The following is a 17,801-nucleotide window of genomic DNA, read 5'->3' as shown; positions in this document are numbered from 1 at the left end:
TCAATAACCTCAGATATGCAGATGACACCACCCTCATGGCAGAAAGTGAAGAACTAAAGAGCCTCATGATGAAAGTGAAAGAGGAGAGTGGAAAAGTTGGCTTAAAATGCAGCATTCAGAAATCTAAGATCATGGCATCTGGTCCCATCACTTCATGGTAAATAGATGGGGAAACAGTGGAAACAGTGTCAGACTTTATTTTTTTGGGCTCCAAAATCACTGCAGATGGTGATTGCAGCCATGAAATTAAAAGACGCTTACTCCTTGGGAGAAAAGTTATGAGCAACCTAGACAGCATATTAAAAAGCAGAGACATTACTTTGCCAACAAAGGTCCATCTAGTCAAGGCTATGGTTTTTCCAGTGGTCATGTATGGATGTGAGGGTTGGACTGTGAAGAAAGCTGAGTGCCAAAGAATTGATGCTTTTGAACTGTGGTGTTAGAGAAGACTCTTGAGAGTCCCTTGGACTGCAAGGAGATCCAACCAGTCCATCCTAAAGTGGATCAGTCCTGGGTGTTCTTTGGAAGAACTGATGCTGAAGCTGAAACTTCAGTACTTTGGCCACCTGATGCGAAGAGCTAACTCATGGGAAAAGACCCTGATGCTGGGAGGGATTGAGGGCAGGAGAAGGGGACGACAAAGGATGAGATGGTTGGATGGCATCACCGACTCAATGGACATGAGTTTGGGTGGACTCCAGGAGTTGGTGATGGACAGGGAGGCCTGGCATGCTGTGGTTCATGGGGTCACAGAGTCGGACACAACTGAGCGACTGAACTGAACTGATACTGATGCGCACAGTATGAATATGAATTCATAACTGTGCTGATCGCTTGAAAATTTCACTGAACTCAAAATAATATCTAAAGAACTTGAAAAGTGTGAAAAAAGAAAGTATGAAGAGTAATCATAATAATCCTTGGATACAAATATGCTAACTATCAGTATATTAAAAGTAGCCTAAATAAGCTTAGCTAAAAAAAATATCATTCAGAATGAAATTAATTTCTTAAAATCATATATCATAATTCTTAGTGATTATAACAAGTTTTCATCTGTCAGAGGAATGGAATCAACAATACAAATCTGGATTTTCTGAAAGTTTCTCAAAAACAGATTCTGCAACTTAATGACAGTAAAGGTCATGCCTGAAGCTTATGGATTCAAATGTCACTAAAGGTCTAGCCAGAATGGAGAATATAATGGTATTTTTTAATAAGGATACATGGTATGTCAGTCCATTTTGTTACTATATATCAACCTACACACAGGGTTTTTAATAAATATAGGAAGGATAGACAGAATGAATATTATAAACTGAAAGCAGTACTAAATTTTGTAACTTACTTTCTTTCAATTCATGACATTCAAATCACAGCTCAAATACTATAGCAGTTTTAAAATGGTATGAGAGATTTATGAAATGTTCAAATGTTTCATGCTACCAAAATTTATTATCTTTGAGGGTAGGGTAAAATTTTAAATTTATTAATTTTTAGTTGCTCTGTTTTTTTGTGATTTTTTTGTCAAACACAAACTAACGCTAAATGTCAAATAAAAATAACCTTCCACAAAATATAGCCAATTATTTCCATGTAACCTCTTCAGTTGTTTAAATTTTTTAAAAAGTACTGCAAGAGAATTACCCACAAAATGAAATTAAATCTGGGAGGCACTGTGAACCTTATTCTTTTATTTTCTTTTACCAAGAAACTTCCTTATTTGTCCAGAATTCCAAAGTGCTTCCATAAATACCACATAGCTACAGTATGTGCAGCAACATACACTGTACCCAAAGAGATTAAAAAAAACTGTACCATTAATTTCAGTAAACCTACCATGAGATATTGCCTTGCAAGACAGACAGACTCAATGGTGCCCTGGAGGTAGACGGTGGATTTCTTTTGTGGATTACTGGGATCAGGAAAGTGGATCTGAGCACCCGTTCTCTGCATGATATGTTTGATGTTGCTTCCATTTCGACCCATCATAAAGAGATGATGCTGAGCTGCAATATCCAGTTGCGTGCTCACGGGGATAGCTGACGCCAAGCTCCCAGCGAGATGTTCCAAAAGCATGGCCGTTCCTTCCTAGGAGAAAAGGTTGGAGAGAAATAGTCCCATGTGATAGCCTTCCACACTGAAGGAGAGGTTCTACAGTGCTTCTAACAGCTATGGACAAATTCAGCATGTCCTAAAAGCCAGAATATGGGGCCTTCCCTGGTGGTCCAGTGGTTAATAATCTGCCTTCCAGTGCAGGGGATGCAGGTTTGATCCCTGGTCAGGGAACTAAGATTCCACATGTGGAGCGGCAACTAAGCCCATGTGCTAGCAACCAGAGAAGCCCACACGCCACAACAAAGGATCCCACATGCTACAACTACAACCCAACACAGCCAAATAAACAAATATTTTTAAAATAAATAAATAAAAATGGGAACCAGAATGTAATATGAGGAAAAAAAATTCCAGAAAATGAATTTGTCTTAAAATCTTTTAAAAATAAAACTCACATGATTCATATACCTACAATGTTTGGAATGACCCACACCACTCACCTTCACAGCGCTTGTGTTATTCTGAGACCCCCGTACTATCACTGTAGCACCATACATTCGGGACCGCTGTTTAAACGACACTGAAATGTTGTACATTTGTGATATGTGCTGAATAGAGGGGGAATTAGGATCAGGCACTGGTTGAAGAATTCCAGCAATTGGCAGTTCAAACATCAGCACCAAAGGAAGCAGCTCCTAAAACGAAATCACAGAACCCAGAGCAGATGGTTAGGTCATTGCATATTTACTGAAAGTGAAAGTGTTAGTCACTCAGTCATGTCTGACACTTTGCAACTCCAAGGACTGCAGCCCACCAGGCTCCTCTGTCCATAGAATTCTCCAGGCAAGAATACTGGAGTGGGTAGCCATGCCCTCCTCCAGGGAATCTTTTGAACCCAGGGATAAAACCCGGGTCTCGTGCATTTCAGGCAGATTCTTTACATTCTAAGCCACTAGGGAAGCCCATTCATTTAGAGATATGTGTAATTCATTCATTCTTTTCTCAAGATGGGATTTTTCTCAAGATGAGGGCAGATATATATACATACACACACACGTATAGATTATTTACTTCACTGTGCAGTAGACTAACACAACATTGTAAAGCAATCACCCTTCAATAATTTTTTTTAAAATATTATACTTTTATTACAGCCATAAGCTTGGGTAGGCTATCTGAAGTTTTTAAATGGAAGGAGACTTCTGCAAAACCTGAGAGTTTATAACTTGAATTGCCTGTGGCATTTTTCCTCAGGCGTCTTTTTGATCATTTCAAAACCATCAGAGCAACAGAGCCAGGTAAAATTCAGACCATCTCTAAAAAGCATCTTCGAGACATTAAAACAACTTTCATCACTCTTTCCTACATGTTGAACACATGATCTGGTTGTAAATTGATAAATTACAATATTTTTATTGCTTTATAATGCCAACATCACTGACATTGCTTTATTGTACAAAAAAGAATCAATACTTACCCGAATTCTAACTCGGGCAGATTCTACTCCTGCTGGTTGTCCTGCTATAGATACCTGCAAAAGTAAAAAACACAGATTTATTGTTCTTGAATCCACATCCACTTTCTCAGTTATCTACTCCCTCACTACTCAAAGTGTCATCCAGGATAAAACAGCATCGTGCAGCATTGTCTTTATCTTGGAGTTTGTTAATAATGAAGGATCTCAGGCACCAACCCAGACCTACTTAATCAGAATCTGCATTTTAACAAGCTCTGGTGATCTGTGTCAGTTGATCAACATTACCTCCTGGACTTACCTAAAACCTCCCAGCGTACAGGGGCCTCCCACCCGCTTCCCATTTTCTTGGGAAACATTTTCTTGTGTCCACTGCATTTCCCCCCTTTTGTTTAAACTCTTTGCACACGAGATGGGCATCAGTGTGCAATGATACTGTCACACTATGTTCACAAAGTAATGAACTACTTACATGCTGGTTGGCAAAAAACACTGTTGCTCCACCAGCCCTTTCTCAGGATCTTCTAGGCTTTCCTATGATTCATCAATTGAGGAATTACTCTTGGCATTAGGGCGAGAGGGTGGGGCTCCAGGACAGCACTCTCATGGGTCAGGCCCACACCTTGCTGTCAGATAATTACCGCTCTTGCTTTTTACCATCACTTTCTATCCAGTTCCTTGTCTATATGTGCCACTGTCACCATCAGTCCCCACAGAGAAAAGACTGTGTCTTACTCATATTTGTGGCCAACACAGTTTCTCTGTTGTCGAGTTGCTAAATTGTGTCTAACTCTTTGCAACCTCATGGACTGGAGCCCACCAAGCTCCTCTGTCCATGGGATTACCTAGACAAGAATACTGGAGTCGGTTGCCATTTCCTCCTCCAGGGGATCTTCCCAACCTAGGAATCGGATTGAACCCGGGTCTCCTGCCCTGCCAAGCGTGTTCTTTACCCCTGAGCCACCCAGGTTCTAATATCGTGATTAGAGGAGAGAAAACTTCCAAATAATACAAAGAACACTATCTGCTCTTCAAGTACTGACAGCATTTTGATTTAGACGCATGAGCTCCATTTGTTTCCAAACCCAAGAACTAGAAAAAAAGAAAAAATGGAGGGGGGCATAAAATAGAGACATAATTCAGCCAATGTGAGAAAGTCAGACACTTGGACATCGCCTCTCAGAAGGTGACCTGGGGTAGCCTGGAGGAGCATTTATGTGATGCTGCAGACAGAATCCCAACTATCAATAAGTGCCTGGAGCAGGCGAGCTTTCAGGTCCTTTCCTGACTCACATGCCTTCTGAGGCTTTCTGGAAGGATTTCATTTAATGTTGCCATGACAACCTTCCCTCTCTTCTACCAACCATTTAGAGATTAAGAATTTAAGGCCCACCTACAATGCATCTCTTGAAAAAAGCTGAGCACTTTCAATCTCCTTAGAGGGGGACATAAAATCTATACTACCCACCATCTTCACAAGTACTCTTTTGTTCTCATCTCCCCCAAAAGATGCACACACAGGAAATCCAAGCTTTAATCTGCCCCATAAAATGTCACGTGAAAAGTCCCAGCACCTGGTTGCTTTTTTCTGCTTGATTATTCCTGTTGGAGTCTGGGAAGTGGATGTGGCATCCTGTTTCCTCCATCACCTTTTTAATATTGTTGCCCCCTTTGCCGATTACATGAGAATGTTCTGTGTGTGAGACATCCATCTTCAAGGTGACCCGATTGCTCTAAGTGGAAATAACGTATTATTTCTTGATGTATGAAAAAGGAAAGAACAACTCGTAAAAAGACACGTTTACCCCAAGGGAACAGGATTAACAAAAAGTGACCCACTGAAAGTTCTTACAGATTTCTTAAGATCACCTTGATCTATAAATTTTTCAATTTTTATCTATCTATCCTTGCTCATAAAAACTGTTTCATTTAAAGACAAATCTGTCAGAAGAAATAGGAAGATATACTCTTTACCAAGATAATTTTTTTGGACAGTAGTATTCAACTCAAATTAGTTACAATTACAAATAGATATTATTCATAAAAGTGAATTCAAATAACTGAAAAACAGGTGAAAAAATTGCAAGAGTGAATAAATGTATGTTAGTAGAAATGCTGAACAATGACAGAAAACTAGAAACAAAAATAAAGCTCAAAACTGAATAAAAAATATTTACAAACATTTTCACAACTTCTCTATCACTGTATGTCAAACTTTACAAAGTAGGTAAATTATTCTTGCAGGTAAGAAGAAGCATGAGGAAGAAATCACAAAGTATACATCTCCAGGAGTAAAATGCTTAAGTAAACCAGTACAGAGTATAAGATTAACTATACTAAAGGCAAATGTAAAATTTTAAGACACAATGAATAATTATAGGCAGACTGTAATTCATGTATTTAATTTGGGGAAAAGTAATGCCATAAAATTATAAAGACTAACATGAAATGTTTTCTCATTTATAAAATTGATATTGAAATTCTTCAGTCCTTACAAAGTAAAATTAAAAAGTCAAAATACAGCAAGATTTTAAAAAGATCAGTAGTTGTACACTTTCTGAATTCTTAAATTTTAAAATTAGATCCATTAAATACTTTGGTTTTTAAACTTAGTTATTTTAGTTAACCACTAAAAAAGAAAAAATGGTGGAGGAATAGGACAGGGAGACCATTTTCTCCCCCACAAATTCATCAAAAGAATACTTGAACGCTGAGCAAACTCCACAAAACAACTTCTGATCGTTAGCAGAGGACATCAGGCACCCAGAAAAGAGGCCACTGTCTTCGAAAGGAAGTAGGACAAAATATAAAAGATAAAAAGAGAGACAAGAGAGTTAGGGACGGAGATCGGTCCGGGAAGGGAGTCTTAATAGAGGAAGATTCCAAACACCAGGGAACCCTCTCACCGGCGGGTTTGGGGGACATTTTCGAATCTCGGAGAGCAACCTAACCAGGAGGAAAAATAAATAAAACCCACAGATTACAAGCCTAAAAGCAACTCCCAGCAGAAAAGTTCCCCAGACACCTGCATCCGCCACCAGCAAGTGGGGGCTGAACGGAGAGGAGCGGGTGGCACTGCTTAGGGTAAGAACTGGATCTGAATGCCCTGAGGGAGCTTACGTGAGATAGCAACTTAAACTGTGGGATAGCAAGAGAGAGAGAGAGAGAGAGAATTAACCTGCGAAAAGCCCTAACCTAACGCACAGCCAGCCCGTTCGCAGAACAAAGGACAGAGAAGAACTTGCCGGCTGCGGACTGGCCCATCCCCGCCAGAGGCAGGAGGCAGGGGGGAGGCGGGCGCCAGGCCAGAAAGGGGCAAACTCGGCCCCAGAGACGGCATCCCCTACCAAACTGCAAACAGGTTTCCAGTTTCTAACCAAAGACTTCCTCAGATTCTGGATGGTTGACATCCGCCAGGAGGGTGGCAGCCAGAGATCATCTCCCCAGAAGAGACAAAAGGCGCACTGGACCTCCGCGCCCAGAAACTGAGGCTGGGACGGAGAGGGGAGAAGTCGCACTGCACCTGAAGAGAGTGCGCTCGTCAAGCTCCTGGCTGCCTGAGCTGCTCGGACGGGGAAGGCACAAAACGCAGGCCCAACCGAGTCTGCGCCTTTGCGGAGTACCCGAGAACCTGAACCTGAGCGGCTTGGGCCTGGGAAGTGCACGCAACTCAGGGCCCGCTCCCCGTAGAGCAACCTGGAGCCAGAGCAGTGCAGACGGGGAAAGCACACACGCCGTGAGCGGGGCAAACCCAGTGTGCCCGGAAGACTGCAAACACTCCCCACACACGCCAGGGATGCTTGTCTGCAGCGCCCCTCCCTCCGCACAGCACGACTGAACAAGCGAGCCTGAACAAGAGACCACCTCCGCCCACTTCTGTCCGGGCGGAAATTAGACACTGTCGAGACCTGCAAACAGAAGCCAAATAAACAAAGGGAACCGCTTTAGAAGTGACAGGTGCAACAGATTAAAATCCCTGTAGTTAACACCAACTACACTAGAAGGGGCGTATAGATATTGAGAAGTATAAGCTGGAAAAAGGAACTATCTCAAACGGAACTGAACCCACACCACCCGCAACAGCTCCAGAGAAATTCCTGGATATTTTTACATTATTATATTTTTTAATTAAAAATTTTTTTTCTTTTTTTATTCCTCTATTACTCCTTAATTTTCATTTTTATAACCCACTATAACCTTGCAAAAAAAAAAAAAAAAAGAACCCTATTTTTAAAGCTAGCTTCATATATATTTCTTAAATTTTTTGTGTTTTTGTTTTTTTTAATATTGTATTCATAAGAGGCTAACCTCTACTCTAGATTTCTAATCTTTGTTTTTCAGTATTTGTTATCAATTTTGGACATTTCAGAATCCAATCTTCACTACCCACTTTTACTCAGGAGTGTGATTACTGGTTTGATCACTCTCTCCCCCTTTGACTCTCCTTTTTCTCCCCCAGATCACCTCTACTTCCTCCCTCCCCCTTCTCTTCTCAATCCAATTCTGTGAATCTCTGTGGGTGTTCTGGGCTGTGGAGAACACTTAGAGAACAGAGTACTGCCTAGATCTGTCTCTCTCCTCTTGAGTCCCCCTTTTTCTCCTCCTGCTCACCTCTATCTCCCTCCTCCCTCTCCTCTTCTTCACGTAACTCTGTGAACCTCTCTGGGTGTCCCTCACTGTGGAGAATCTTTTCACCACTAACCTAGAAGTTTTATTATCAGTGCTGTATGGATGGAGAAGTCTTGAGGCAACTGGAACAATAACACTGAAATCCAGAGGCAGGAGGCTTAAGCCCAAAACCTGAGAACACCAGAGAACTCCTGACTACAGGGAACATTAATTAATAAGAGATCATCCAAAATCCTCCATACCTACAATGAAACCAACCACCACCCAAGATCATCTCCCCAGAAGAGACACAAGGCGCACTGGACCTCCACGCCCAGAAACTGAGGCTGGGACTGGGAGGGGAGAAGTTACATTGCACCTGAGCAAGACAGAGCAAGACATTCCACACAAATTCTCCAGCAACGCAGGAACATAGCCCTGAGCATCAACATACAGGCTGCCCAAAGTCACACCAAACCCATACACCCATCTCAAAACTCACTACTGGACACTCCATTGCACTCCAGAGAGAAGAAATCCAGCTCCACCCACCAGAACACAGACGCAAGCTTCCCTAACCAGGAAAGCTTGACAAGACAATCGTCCAACCCCACCCACTGGGGGAAACCTCCACAGTAAAAAGGAACCACAGACTACCAGAATACAGAAAGGCCACCCCAAACACAGCAATCTAAATAAGATGAAGGCAGAGAAATACCCAGCAGGTAAAGGAACATGAAAAATGCCCACCAAGCCAAACAAAAGAGGAGGAGATAGGGAATCTACCTGAAAAAGAATTGAGAATAATGAGAACAAAAATGATCCAAAATCTTGAAAACAAAATTGAGTTACAGATAAATAGCCTGGAGACAAGGATTGAGAAGATGCAAGAAATGTTTAACAACGACCTAGAGGAAATAAAAAAGAGTCAATTAAAAATGAATAATGCAATAAATGAGATCAAAAACACTCTGGAGGGAACCAACAGTAGAATAATGGAGGCAGAGGATAGGATAAGTGAGGTAGAAGATAAAATGGTGGAAATAAATGAAGCAGAGAGGAGAACAGAAAAAAGAATCAAAAGAAATGAGGACAACCTCAGGGACCTCTGGGACAATGTGAAATGCCCCAACATTCGAATCATAGGAGTCCCAGAAGAAGAAGACAAAAAGAAAGGCCATGAGAAAATACTCGAGGAGATAATAGCTGAAAACTTCCCTAAAATGGGCAAGGAAATAGCCACCCAAGTCCAAGAAACTCAGAGAGTCCCAAACAGGATAAACCCAAGGCGAAACACCCCAAGACACATATTAGTCAAATTAACAAAGATCAAACACAAAGAACAAATATTAAAAGCAGCAAGGGAGAAACAACAAATAACACACAAGGGGATTCCCATAAGGATAACAGCTGATCTTTCAATAGAAACTCTTCAGGCCAGAAGGGAAGGGCAGGACATACTTCAAGTAATGAAAGAGAATAAGCTACAACCCAGATTACTGTACCCAGCAAGGATCTCATTCAGAGATGATGGAGAATTCAAAAGCTTTACAGACAAGCAAAAGTTGAGAGAATTCAGCACCACCAAACCAGCTCTTCAACAAATGCTAAAGGATCTTCTCTAGACAGGAAACACAGAAAGGTTGTATAAACACGAACCCAAAACAACAAAGTAAATGGCAACAGGACCTTACTTATCAATAATTACCTTAAATGTAAATGGGTTGAATGCCCCAACCCAAAGACAAAGACTGGCTGAATGGATACAAAAGCAAGAACCCTATATATGCTGTCTACAAGAGACCCACCTCAAAACAAGGGACACATACAGACTGAAAGTGAAGGGCTGGAAAAAAACATTTCACGAAAACGGAGACCAAAAGAAAGCAAGAGTCACAATACTCATATCAGATAAAATAGACTTTAAAATAAAGGCTTTGAAAAGAGACAAAGAAGGACATTACATAATGATCAAAGGATCAATCCAAGAAGAAGATATAACAATTATAAATATATATGCACCCAACATAGGAGCACCGCAATATGTAAGGCAAATGCTAACAACTATGAAAGGGGAAATTAACAATAACACAATAATAGTAGGAAACTTTAATACCCCACTCACACCTATGGATAGATCAACTAAACAGAAAATGAACATGGAAATACAAACTTTAAATGACACAATGGAACAGCTAGACCTAATTGATATCTATAGGACATTTCACCCCAAAACAATCAATTTCACCTTTTTCTCAAGTGCACAAGGAACCTTCTCCAGAATAGATCACATCCTGGGCCATAAATCTAGCCTTGGTAAATTCAAAAAAAATGAAATCATTCCAGTCATCTTTTCTGACCACAATGCAGGAAAATTAGATCTCAATTACAGGAAAAAAAAAAAACTATTAAAAATTCAAACATATGGAAGCGTGTTTTTTGCACACTTCTGAATAACCAACACATCATAGAAGAAATCAAAAAAGAACTAAAAATATGCATAGAAACGAATGAAAATGAAAACACAACAACCCAAAACCTATGGGATACTGTAAAAGCAGTGCTAAGGGGAAGGTTCATAGCAATACAGGCATACCTCAAGAAACAAGGAAAAAAGTCAAATAAATAACCTAACTCTACACCTAAAGCAACTAGAGAAGGAAGAAATGAAGAACCCCAGGGTTAGTAGAAGGAAAGAAATCTTAAAAATTGGGGCAGAAATATATGCAAAAGAAACAAAAGAGACCATAGCAAAAATCAACAAAGCTAAAAGCTGGTGTTTTGAAAAGATAAATAAAATTGACAAACCGTTAGCCAGACTCATCAAGAAACAAAGGGAGAAGAACCAAATCAACAAAATTAGAAATGAAAATGGAGAGATCACAACAGATAACACTGAAATACAAAGGATCATAAGAGACTACTACCACCAGCTATATGCCAATAAAATGGACAACTTGGAAGAAATGGACAAATTCTCAGAAAAGTATAACTTTCCAAAACTGAACCAGGAAGAAATAGATCTTAACAGACCCATTACAAGCACAGAAATCAAAACTGTAATCAGAAATCTTCCAGGAAACAAAAGCCCAGGACCAGATGCATTCACAGCTGAATTCTACCAAAAATTTAGAGAAGAGCTAACACTCAACTTACCCCAACTCTTCCATAAAACTGCAGAAGAAGGTAAACTTCCAAACTCATTCTATGAGGCCACCATCACCCTAATACCAAAACCAGACAAAGATGCCACAAAAAAAGAAAACTACAGGCCAATATCACTGATGAACATAGATGCAAAAATCCTTAACAAGATTCTAGCAAACAGAATCCAACAACATATTAAAAAGATCATACAAAATAAAAAAATAAAATAAAAAGATCATACATCATGACCAAGTGGGCTTTATCCCAGGATGCAAGGATTCTTTAATATCTGCAAATCAATCAGTGTAATACACCACGTTAACAAATTGAAAGATAAAAACCATATGATTATCTCAATAGATGCAGAAAAAGCCTTTGACAAAATTCATTTGACAAAATCCATTTATGATTAAAACTCTCCAGAAAGCAGGAATAGAAGGAACATACCTCAACATAATAAAAGCTATATATGACAAACCCACAGCAAATATTATCCTCAATGGTAAAAAATTGAAAGCATTTCCCCTAAAGACAACAAGACAAGGGTGCCCACTCTCACCACTACTATTCAACATAGTTTTGAAAGTGTTGGCCACAGCAATCGGAGCAGAAAAAGAAATAAAATGAATGCAGATAGGAAAAGACGAACTAAAACTCACTGTTTGCAGACGACATGATCCTCTACATAGAAAACCCTAAAGACTCTACCAGAAAATTACTAGAGCTAATCAATGAATATAGTAAAGTTGCAGGATATAAAATTAACACACAGAAATCCCTTGCATTCCTATACACTAACAATGAGAAAACAGAAAGAGAAATTAAGGAAACAATACCATTCACCATTGCAACAAAAAGAATAAAATACTTAGGAGTATATCTACCTAAAGAAACAAAAGACCTATATATAAAAACTATACAACAGTGATGAAAGAAATCAAAGAGGACAGAAACAGATGGAAAAACATACCGTGTTCATGGATTGGCAGAATCAATACTGTAAAAATGAGTATACTACCCAAAGCAATCTATAGATTCAATACAATCCCTATCAAGCTACCAACGGTATTTTTCACAGAACTAGAACAAATAATTTCACAATTTGTATGGAAATACAAAAAACCTCGAATAGCCAAAGTAATCTTGAGAAAGAAGAATGGAACTGGAGGAATCAACCTGCCTGACTTCAGACTCTACTACAAAGCCACAGTCATCAAGACAGTATGGTACTGGCACAAAGACAGAAATATAGATCAATGGAACAAAACAGAAAGCCCAGAGATAAATTCACGTACCTATGGACACCTTATCTTCGACAAAGGAGGCAAGGATATACAATGGAAAAAAAGACAACCTTTTTAACAAGTGGTGCTGGGAAAACTGGTCAGCCACTTGTAAAAGAATGAAACTAGAACACTTTCTAACACCATACACAAAAATAAACTCAAAATGGATTAAAGATCTCAATGTAAGACCAGAAACTATAAAGCTCCTAGAGGAGAACATAGGCAAAACACTCTCCAACATAAATCACAGCAAGATCCTTTGTGACCCACCTCCCAGAATATTGGAAATAAAAGCAAAAATAAACAAATGGGACCTAATAAAACTTAAAAGCTTTTGCACAACAAAGAAAACTATATGCAAGGTGAAAAGACAAACTTCAGAATGAGAGAAAATAATAGCAAATGAAGCAAGAATCAAAGGATTAATCTCAAAAATATATAAGTAACTCCTGCAGCTCAATTCCAGAAAAATAAATGACTCAATCAAAAATATGGGCCAAAGATCTAAACAGATATTTCTCCAAAGAAGACATACAGATGGCTAACAAACACATGAAAAGATGCTCAACATCACTCATTATTAGAGAAATGCAAATCAAAACCACAATGAGGTACCATTACACGCCAGTCAGAGTGGCTGCTATCCAAAAGCCTACAAGCAATAAATGCTGGAGAGGGTGTGGAGAAAAGGGAACCCTCTTACACTGTTGGTGGGAATGCAAACTAGTACAGCCACTATGGAGAATAGTGTGGAGATTCCTTAAAAAACTGGAAACAGAACTGCCATCCCACTCCTGGGCATACACACATACACATACATACAGCATACAGCAATCCCACTCCTGGGCATACACACTGAGGAAACCAGAACTGAAAGAGACATGTGTACCCCAATGTTCATCACAGCACAGTTTATAATAGCCAGGACATGGAAGCAACCTAGATGCCCATCAGCAGACGAATGGATAAGAAAGCTGTGGTACATATACACAATCGAATATTACTCAGCCATTAAAAAGAATACATTTGAATCAGTTCTAATGAGTGGATGAAACTGGAGCCCTTTATACAGAGTGAAGTAAGCCAGAAAGATAAACACCAATACAGTATACTAATGCATATATATGGAATTTAGAAAGATGGTAGCCATAACCCTACATGCAAGACAGAAAAAGAGGCACAGATGAACAGAACAGACTTTTGGACTCTATGGGAGAAGGTAAGGGTGGGATGATCTGAGAGAACAGCATCGAAACATATATATTATCAAGTGTGAAACAGATCGCCAGCCCAGGTTGGATGCATGAGACAAGTGCTCAGGGCTGGTGCACTGGGATGACCCAGAGGGATGGGAATGGGAGGGCGGTGGGAGGGGGGTTCAGGATGGGGAACACATGTAAATCCATGGCTGATTCATGTCAATGTATGGCAAAAACCACTACAATACTGTAAAGTAATTAGCCTCCAACTAATAAAAAAATGAAAAAGAAAAAATGAAAAAAGATAACCTTTTTAGATATTGCAAAATTTTTAATAATTATAGGATGAATAATTATTTTCTTAAAAAATTACAACAGCAAGAAAAAGGAACAAAAAATAGGGAGGAAGACATTAGAAATAATTTCAATGAAATACCAGATGGCAAAAATAGTGGTTAAGGACCAGACAGACTGGATTTAAACCCCACCTCCCCACTCATCAGCTATTTTATCCTGTGTAAGTTCCCTAATATCTCTTTCCTGAGTTTGTTATGAGGATTGAACAAATTAATATTTGTAAATGATGTAGCTAAGTGCCTGGCATAGAGCAAGTGATTTAGAAGTGTTTATTAAAATAAATTCACAGAAACAAGTATATATTTTTAAATATTTTCATTTCTCTATTGTCTCTCTCTACAGGTACTTGTAGAGAGAGAGAACATACCAGACACATTGTCAGATTTCATGCCATCACACGCACAGTGCTATACAGAACACAATTTTGGTTTTCCACTGATATTATAAAAGCAAATTTTGCAAATTCTTGCAATCTTTATTACTTGCTCTATATTAATCAAGATCAGTGTCTATTTCTGAAGATGCCATATACACACATACACACTTATACATAAACACATATACACATATACATATTATGTATTTAAGTGTGAGAGAGAGAGAGAGAGAGAAAGTATTATTCAATTACCCAACCTGAGAGAACCTATGCAAATCTGAAACAGACCTTTACATCCATTGTAGAATCACGCGCTTATTTTAAAACCTGCCATTACTTTCTCCTGGTTTTTCTTCTCCAAATGTTTCTTTCATAACAGCATGAAGTAGCCCTTTGCAGAGACAAGGTTCTGACATCTGAGTGTCTTTAACATTCACTTACTTTTGTGTCTAAGACAGACATGATCATTTCCTTGGCTTCCTTAACATCTTCTTTCTTTCCAGAAACCTTAATATGGGGATCTGTAAGAAATCAAGAAAAAAGAGCTCATGTGAAACCCCTAAGCTCTGTTTTAAAACTTATGTTACAATATAAGAAAAAACGATTCCATGATACATTCAATATTTGATTCATGCTAGATGTGTTGTCACTGTAATAAAAACAGAAATATGTAAAATACTCAAACTGTGCATTTATCTATACTTTTTTTCCTTCTGAACTCTGGCTAACCTATTTAACTTTAAATTTAATTGCAAAATAAGTATATCATATAATTATTTTTTAAACAAGTGAGGAGTCTATATATTCAATTTATTACTTCATCTCTTGGTACATTCCAGGCCCTGTTCTAAAGGCTTGAAATGCACTGAATCATTCAATCTACACCATGGTTTGCTTTTTTCTTTTTTAACTACCAGTATTATAAAGCAATTTCTTTATATAGTGAATATACTGCCTATTTTAAATTTCAGTGGTGACATCTCTAGAAATAAAGCATTTTTCAATTAAAAAAAAATCCCACAATAAAGTACCACTTCACAGTACAAGAGTTAAAATGAAACAGACAATAATAAGTGTTGTACACCACAATTTTGTGAGGTTGTCTGCAAAGGAAACTAAGGCACAGAGCAGTTTAGCAACTTGGCCCAGAAAACCACTCAGGGGATGTTTATTACAATCCAGTGTCTTCCAACTCTGGATCCATACTTTAAATAATGTGACCATTTAGGAGATATTCTTATCGGCCAAAGTTGACAGGAAAAAAACAATCTTCATTCAGGAATATTTAATATTTGTTCAGAATTAGTACTAAGTAAGTGACTAAGTATACGCTATGTCTGCAGGAAACCACTCATTCATTCAGTAAAGATTTTCTGAACCTCTACTATGCTTCTCCAGCAGTCTCACATTTTCAGTGTAGGGGGTGCTGGTTCGATCCCTGGTGGTGGAACTAATATCCTATATGCCACGATCAAAAAAAAAAAAGCCATCTGTCCACATGGACCTTATAGACTTGTGCAGGGAGGTAAAAATCAGTCAAATAAATAAATAATCTAGTATATTAGATGTAAAGAGCCTCTTGATGAAAGTGAAAGAAAAGAGTGAAAAGGCTGGCTTTTCTCAACATTCAGAGAATTAATATCATGGTATCTGATCCCACCACTTTATGGCAAATAGGTGGAGAAAAAATGAAAACAGTGACAGACCTTATTATCTTGGTCTCTAAAATCACTGTGGATGGTGACTGCAGCCATGATATTCAAAGACACTTGGTCCTTGGAGGAAAAGCTATGACAAACCTACAAAGCATATTAAAAAGCATATTAAAAAGTTGCACTCCACCTTCTTTATGACCCAAATCTCACATTTGTAATGACTACTGGAAATGTCATAGTTTTGATTAGATGGCCCTTTGTTGCCAGAGTGATGACTCTTTATTAATATGCTGTGTAGGTTTGTCATAGCTTTTCCTCAAAGGAGCAAGTGTCTTTGAACATCATGGCTGCAGTAACCATCCACAGTGATTTTGGTGCCCAAGAATATAAAGTCTGCCATTGTTTCGATTTTTTCCCCACCTATTTGCCATGAAGTGAGTTCTTCTAAACCAGGATAAACTAGGATAAGCAAAATGGCTCACTGTAGATTTTACCAAACTACACGTATTTCCTCATATTGTGATTTAACCCTCCCATCTCCACCTCACAGTCATCAAGGCCATGATTCATCAGTCTAGTTCAGTTCAGACACTCAGGCATATCCAACTCTTTGTGACCCCATGGACTGCATTACACCAGGCTTCCCTGTCCATCACCAATTCCTGAAGCTTGTTCAAATTCAGGTCCATCAGATTGGTGACACCATCCAATCATGTCACTCTTTCGACTTCTCCTTCTGCCTTCAATCTTTCTCAGCATCAGGATCTTTTCGAATGAGTCAGTTCTTCATATCAGGTGGCCAAATTATTGGGGTTTCAGCTTCAGCATCAATCCTTCCAATGAATATCGAGGACTGATTTCCTTTAGGATGGACTGGTTGGATCTCCTTGCAGTCCAAGAGACTCTCAAGAGTCTTCTCCAACACCACAGTTCAAAAGCATCAATTCTTCAGCACTCAGCTTTCATTATAGTCCAACTCTCATATCCATACATGACTAATGGAAAAACCATAGCTTTGACTAGATGGACCTTTGTCGGCAAAGTACTGTTTCTCCTTTTTAATATGCTGTCTAGGTTTGTCATAGCTTTCCTTACAAAGAGCAAGCATGATTTAACTTCATGGTTGCAGTCAGCATCTGCAGTGATTTTCAAGTCCAAGAAACTAAAGTCTGTCACTGTTTCCATTGTTTCCCCATCTATTTACCATGAAGTGATAGGACCGGATGACATGATCTTAGTTTTCTGAATGTGAGTTTTAAGTCAGATTTTTCACTCTCCTCTTTCACTTTCTTCAAGAGCCTCTTTAGTTCCTCTTCACTTTCTGCCATAAGGGTGGTGTCATCTGCATATCTGAGGTCACTGATATTTCTCCCGGCAATCTTGATTCCAGCTTGTGTTTCATCCAGCCCAGCATTTCTCCTGATGTACTCTGCATATAAGTTAAATAAGCAGGGTGACAGTATACAGTCTTGATGTACTCCTTTCCTGATTTGGAACCAATATGTTGTTCCATGTCCAGTTCTAACTGCTGCTTCTTGACCTGCATACAGATTTCTCCAGAGGCAAGTCAGGTGGTCTGGCATTCCCATCTCTTGAAGAATTTTCCGCAGTTTGTTGTGATCCATACTGTCAAAGGCTTTG

The 17,801-nt window shown here is 39.0% G+C and overlaps 1 protein-coding gene across 3 annotated transcripts in view; it reads right to left on the bottom strand.

Moving 5' to 3' along the window:
- BICC1 (BicC family RNA binding protein 1) overlaps positions 1-17,801 on the bottom strand; it is a 368,187-nt gene that overhangs the window by 59,050 nt on the left and 291,336 nt on the right. For all 3 annotated transcript variants that reach the window (XM_061161565.1, XM_061161567.1, XM_061161568.1), the window contains 5 exons: positions 14,947-15,026; positions 5,107-5,265; positions 3,536-3,589; positions 2,559-2,753; positions 1,840-2,091 (listed from right to left, as the gene is read on the bottom strand). In XM_061161565.1, coding sequence (XP_061017548.1) covers positions 1,840-2,091; positions 2,559-2,753; positions 3,536-3,589; positions 5,107-5,265; positions 14,947-15,026 — 740 coding nt within the window. The remainder of the gene's footprint in view (positions 1-1,839; positions 2,092-2,558; positions 2,754-3,535; positions 3,590-5,106; positions 5,266-14,946; positions 15,027-17,801) is intronic.

Source organism: Dama dama, chromosome 15, assembly GCF_033118175.1.
Source record: "Dama dama isolate Ldn47 chromosome 15, ASM3311817v1, whole genome shotgun sequence".
NCBI classification, from domain to species: domain Eukaryota; kingdom Metazoa; phylum Chordata; class Mammalia; order Artiodactyla; family Cervidae; genus Dama; species Dama dama.
Note: the sequence above shows the minus strand (reverse complement) of the source record. Positions and strands in the feature narration are given on the sequence as shown.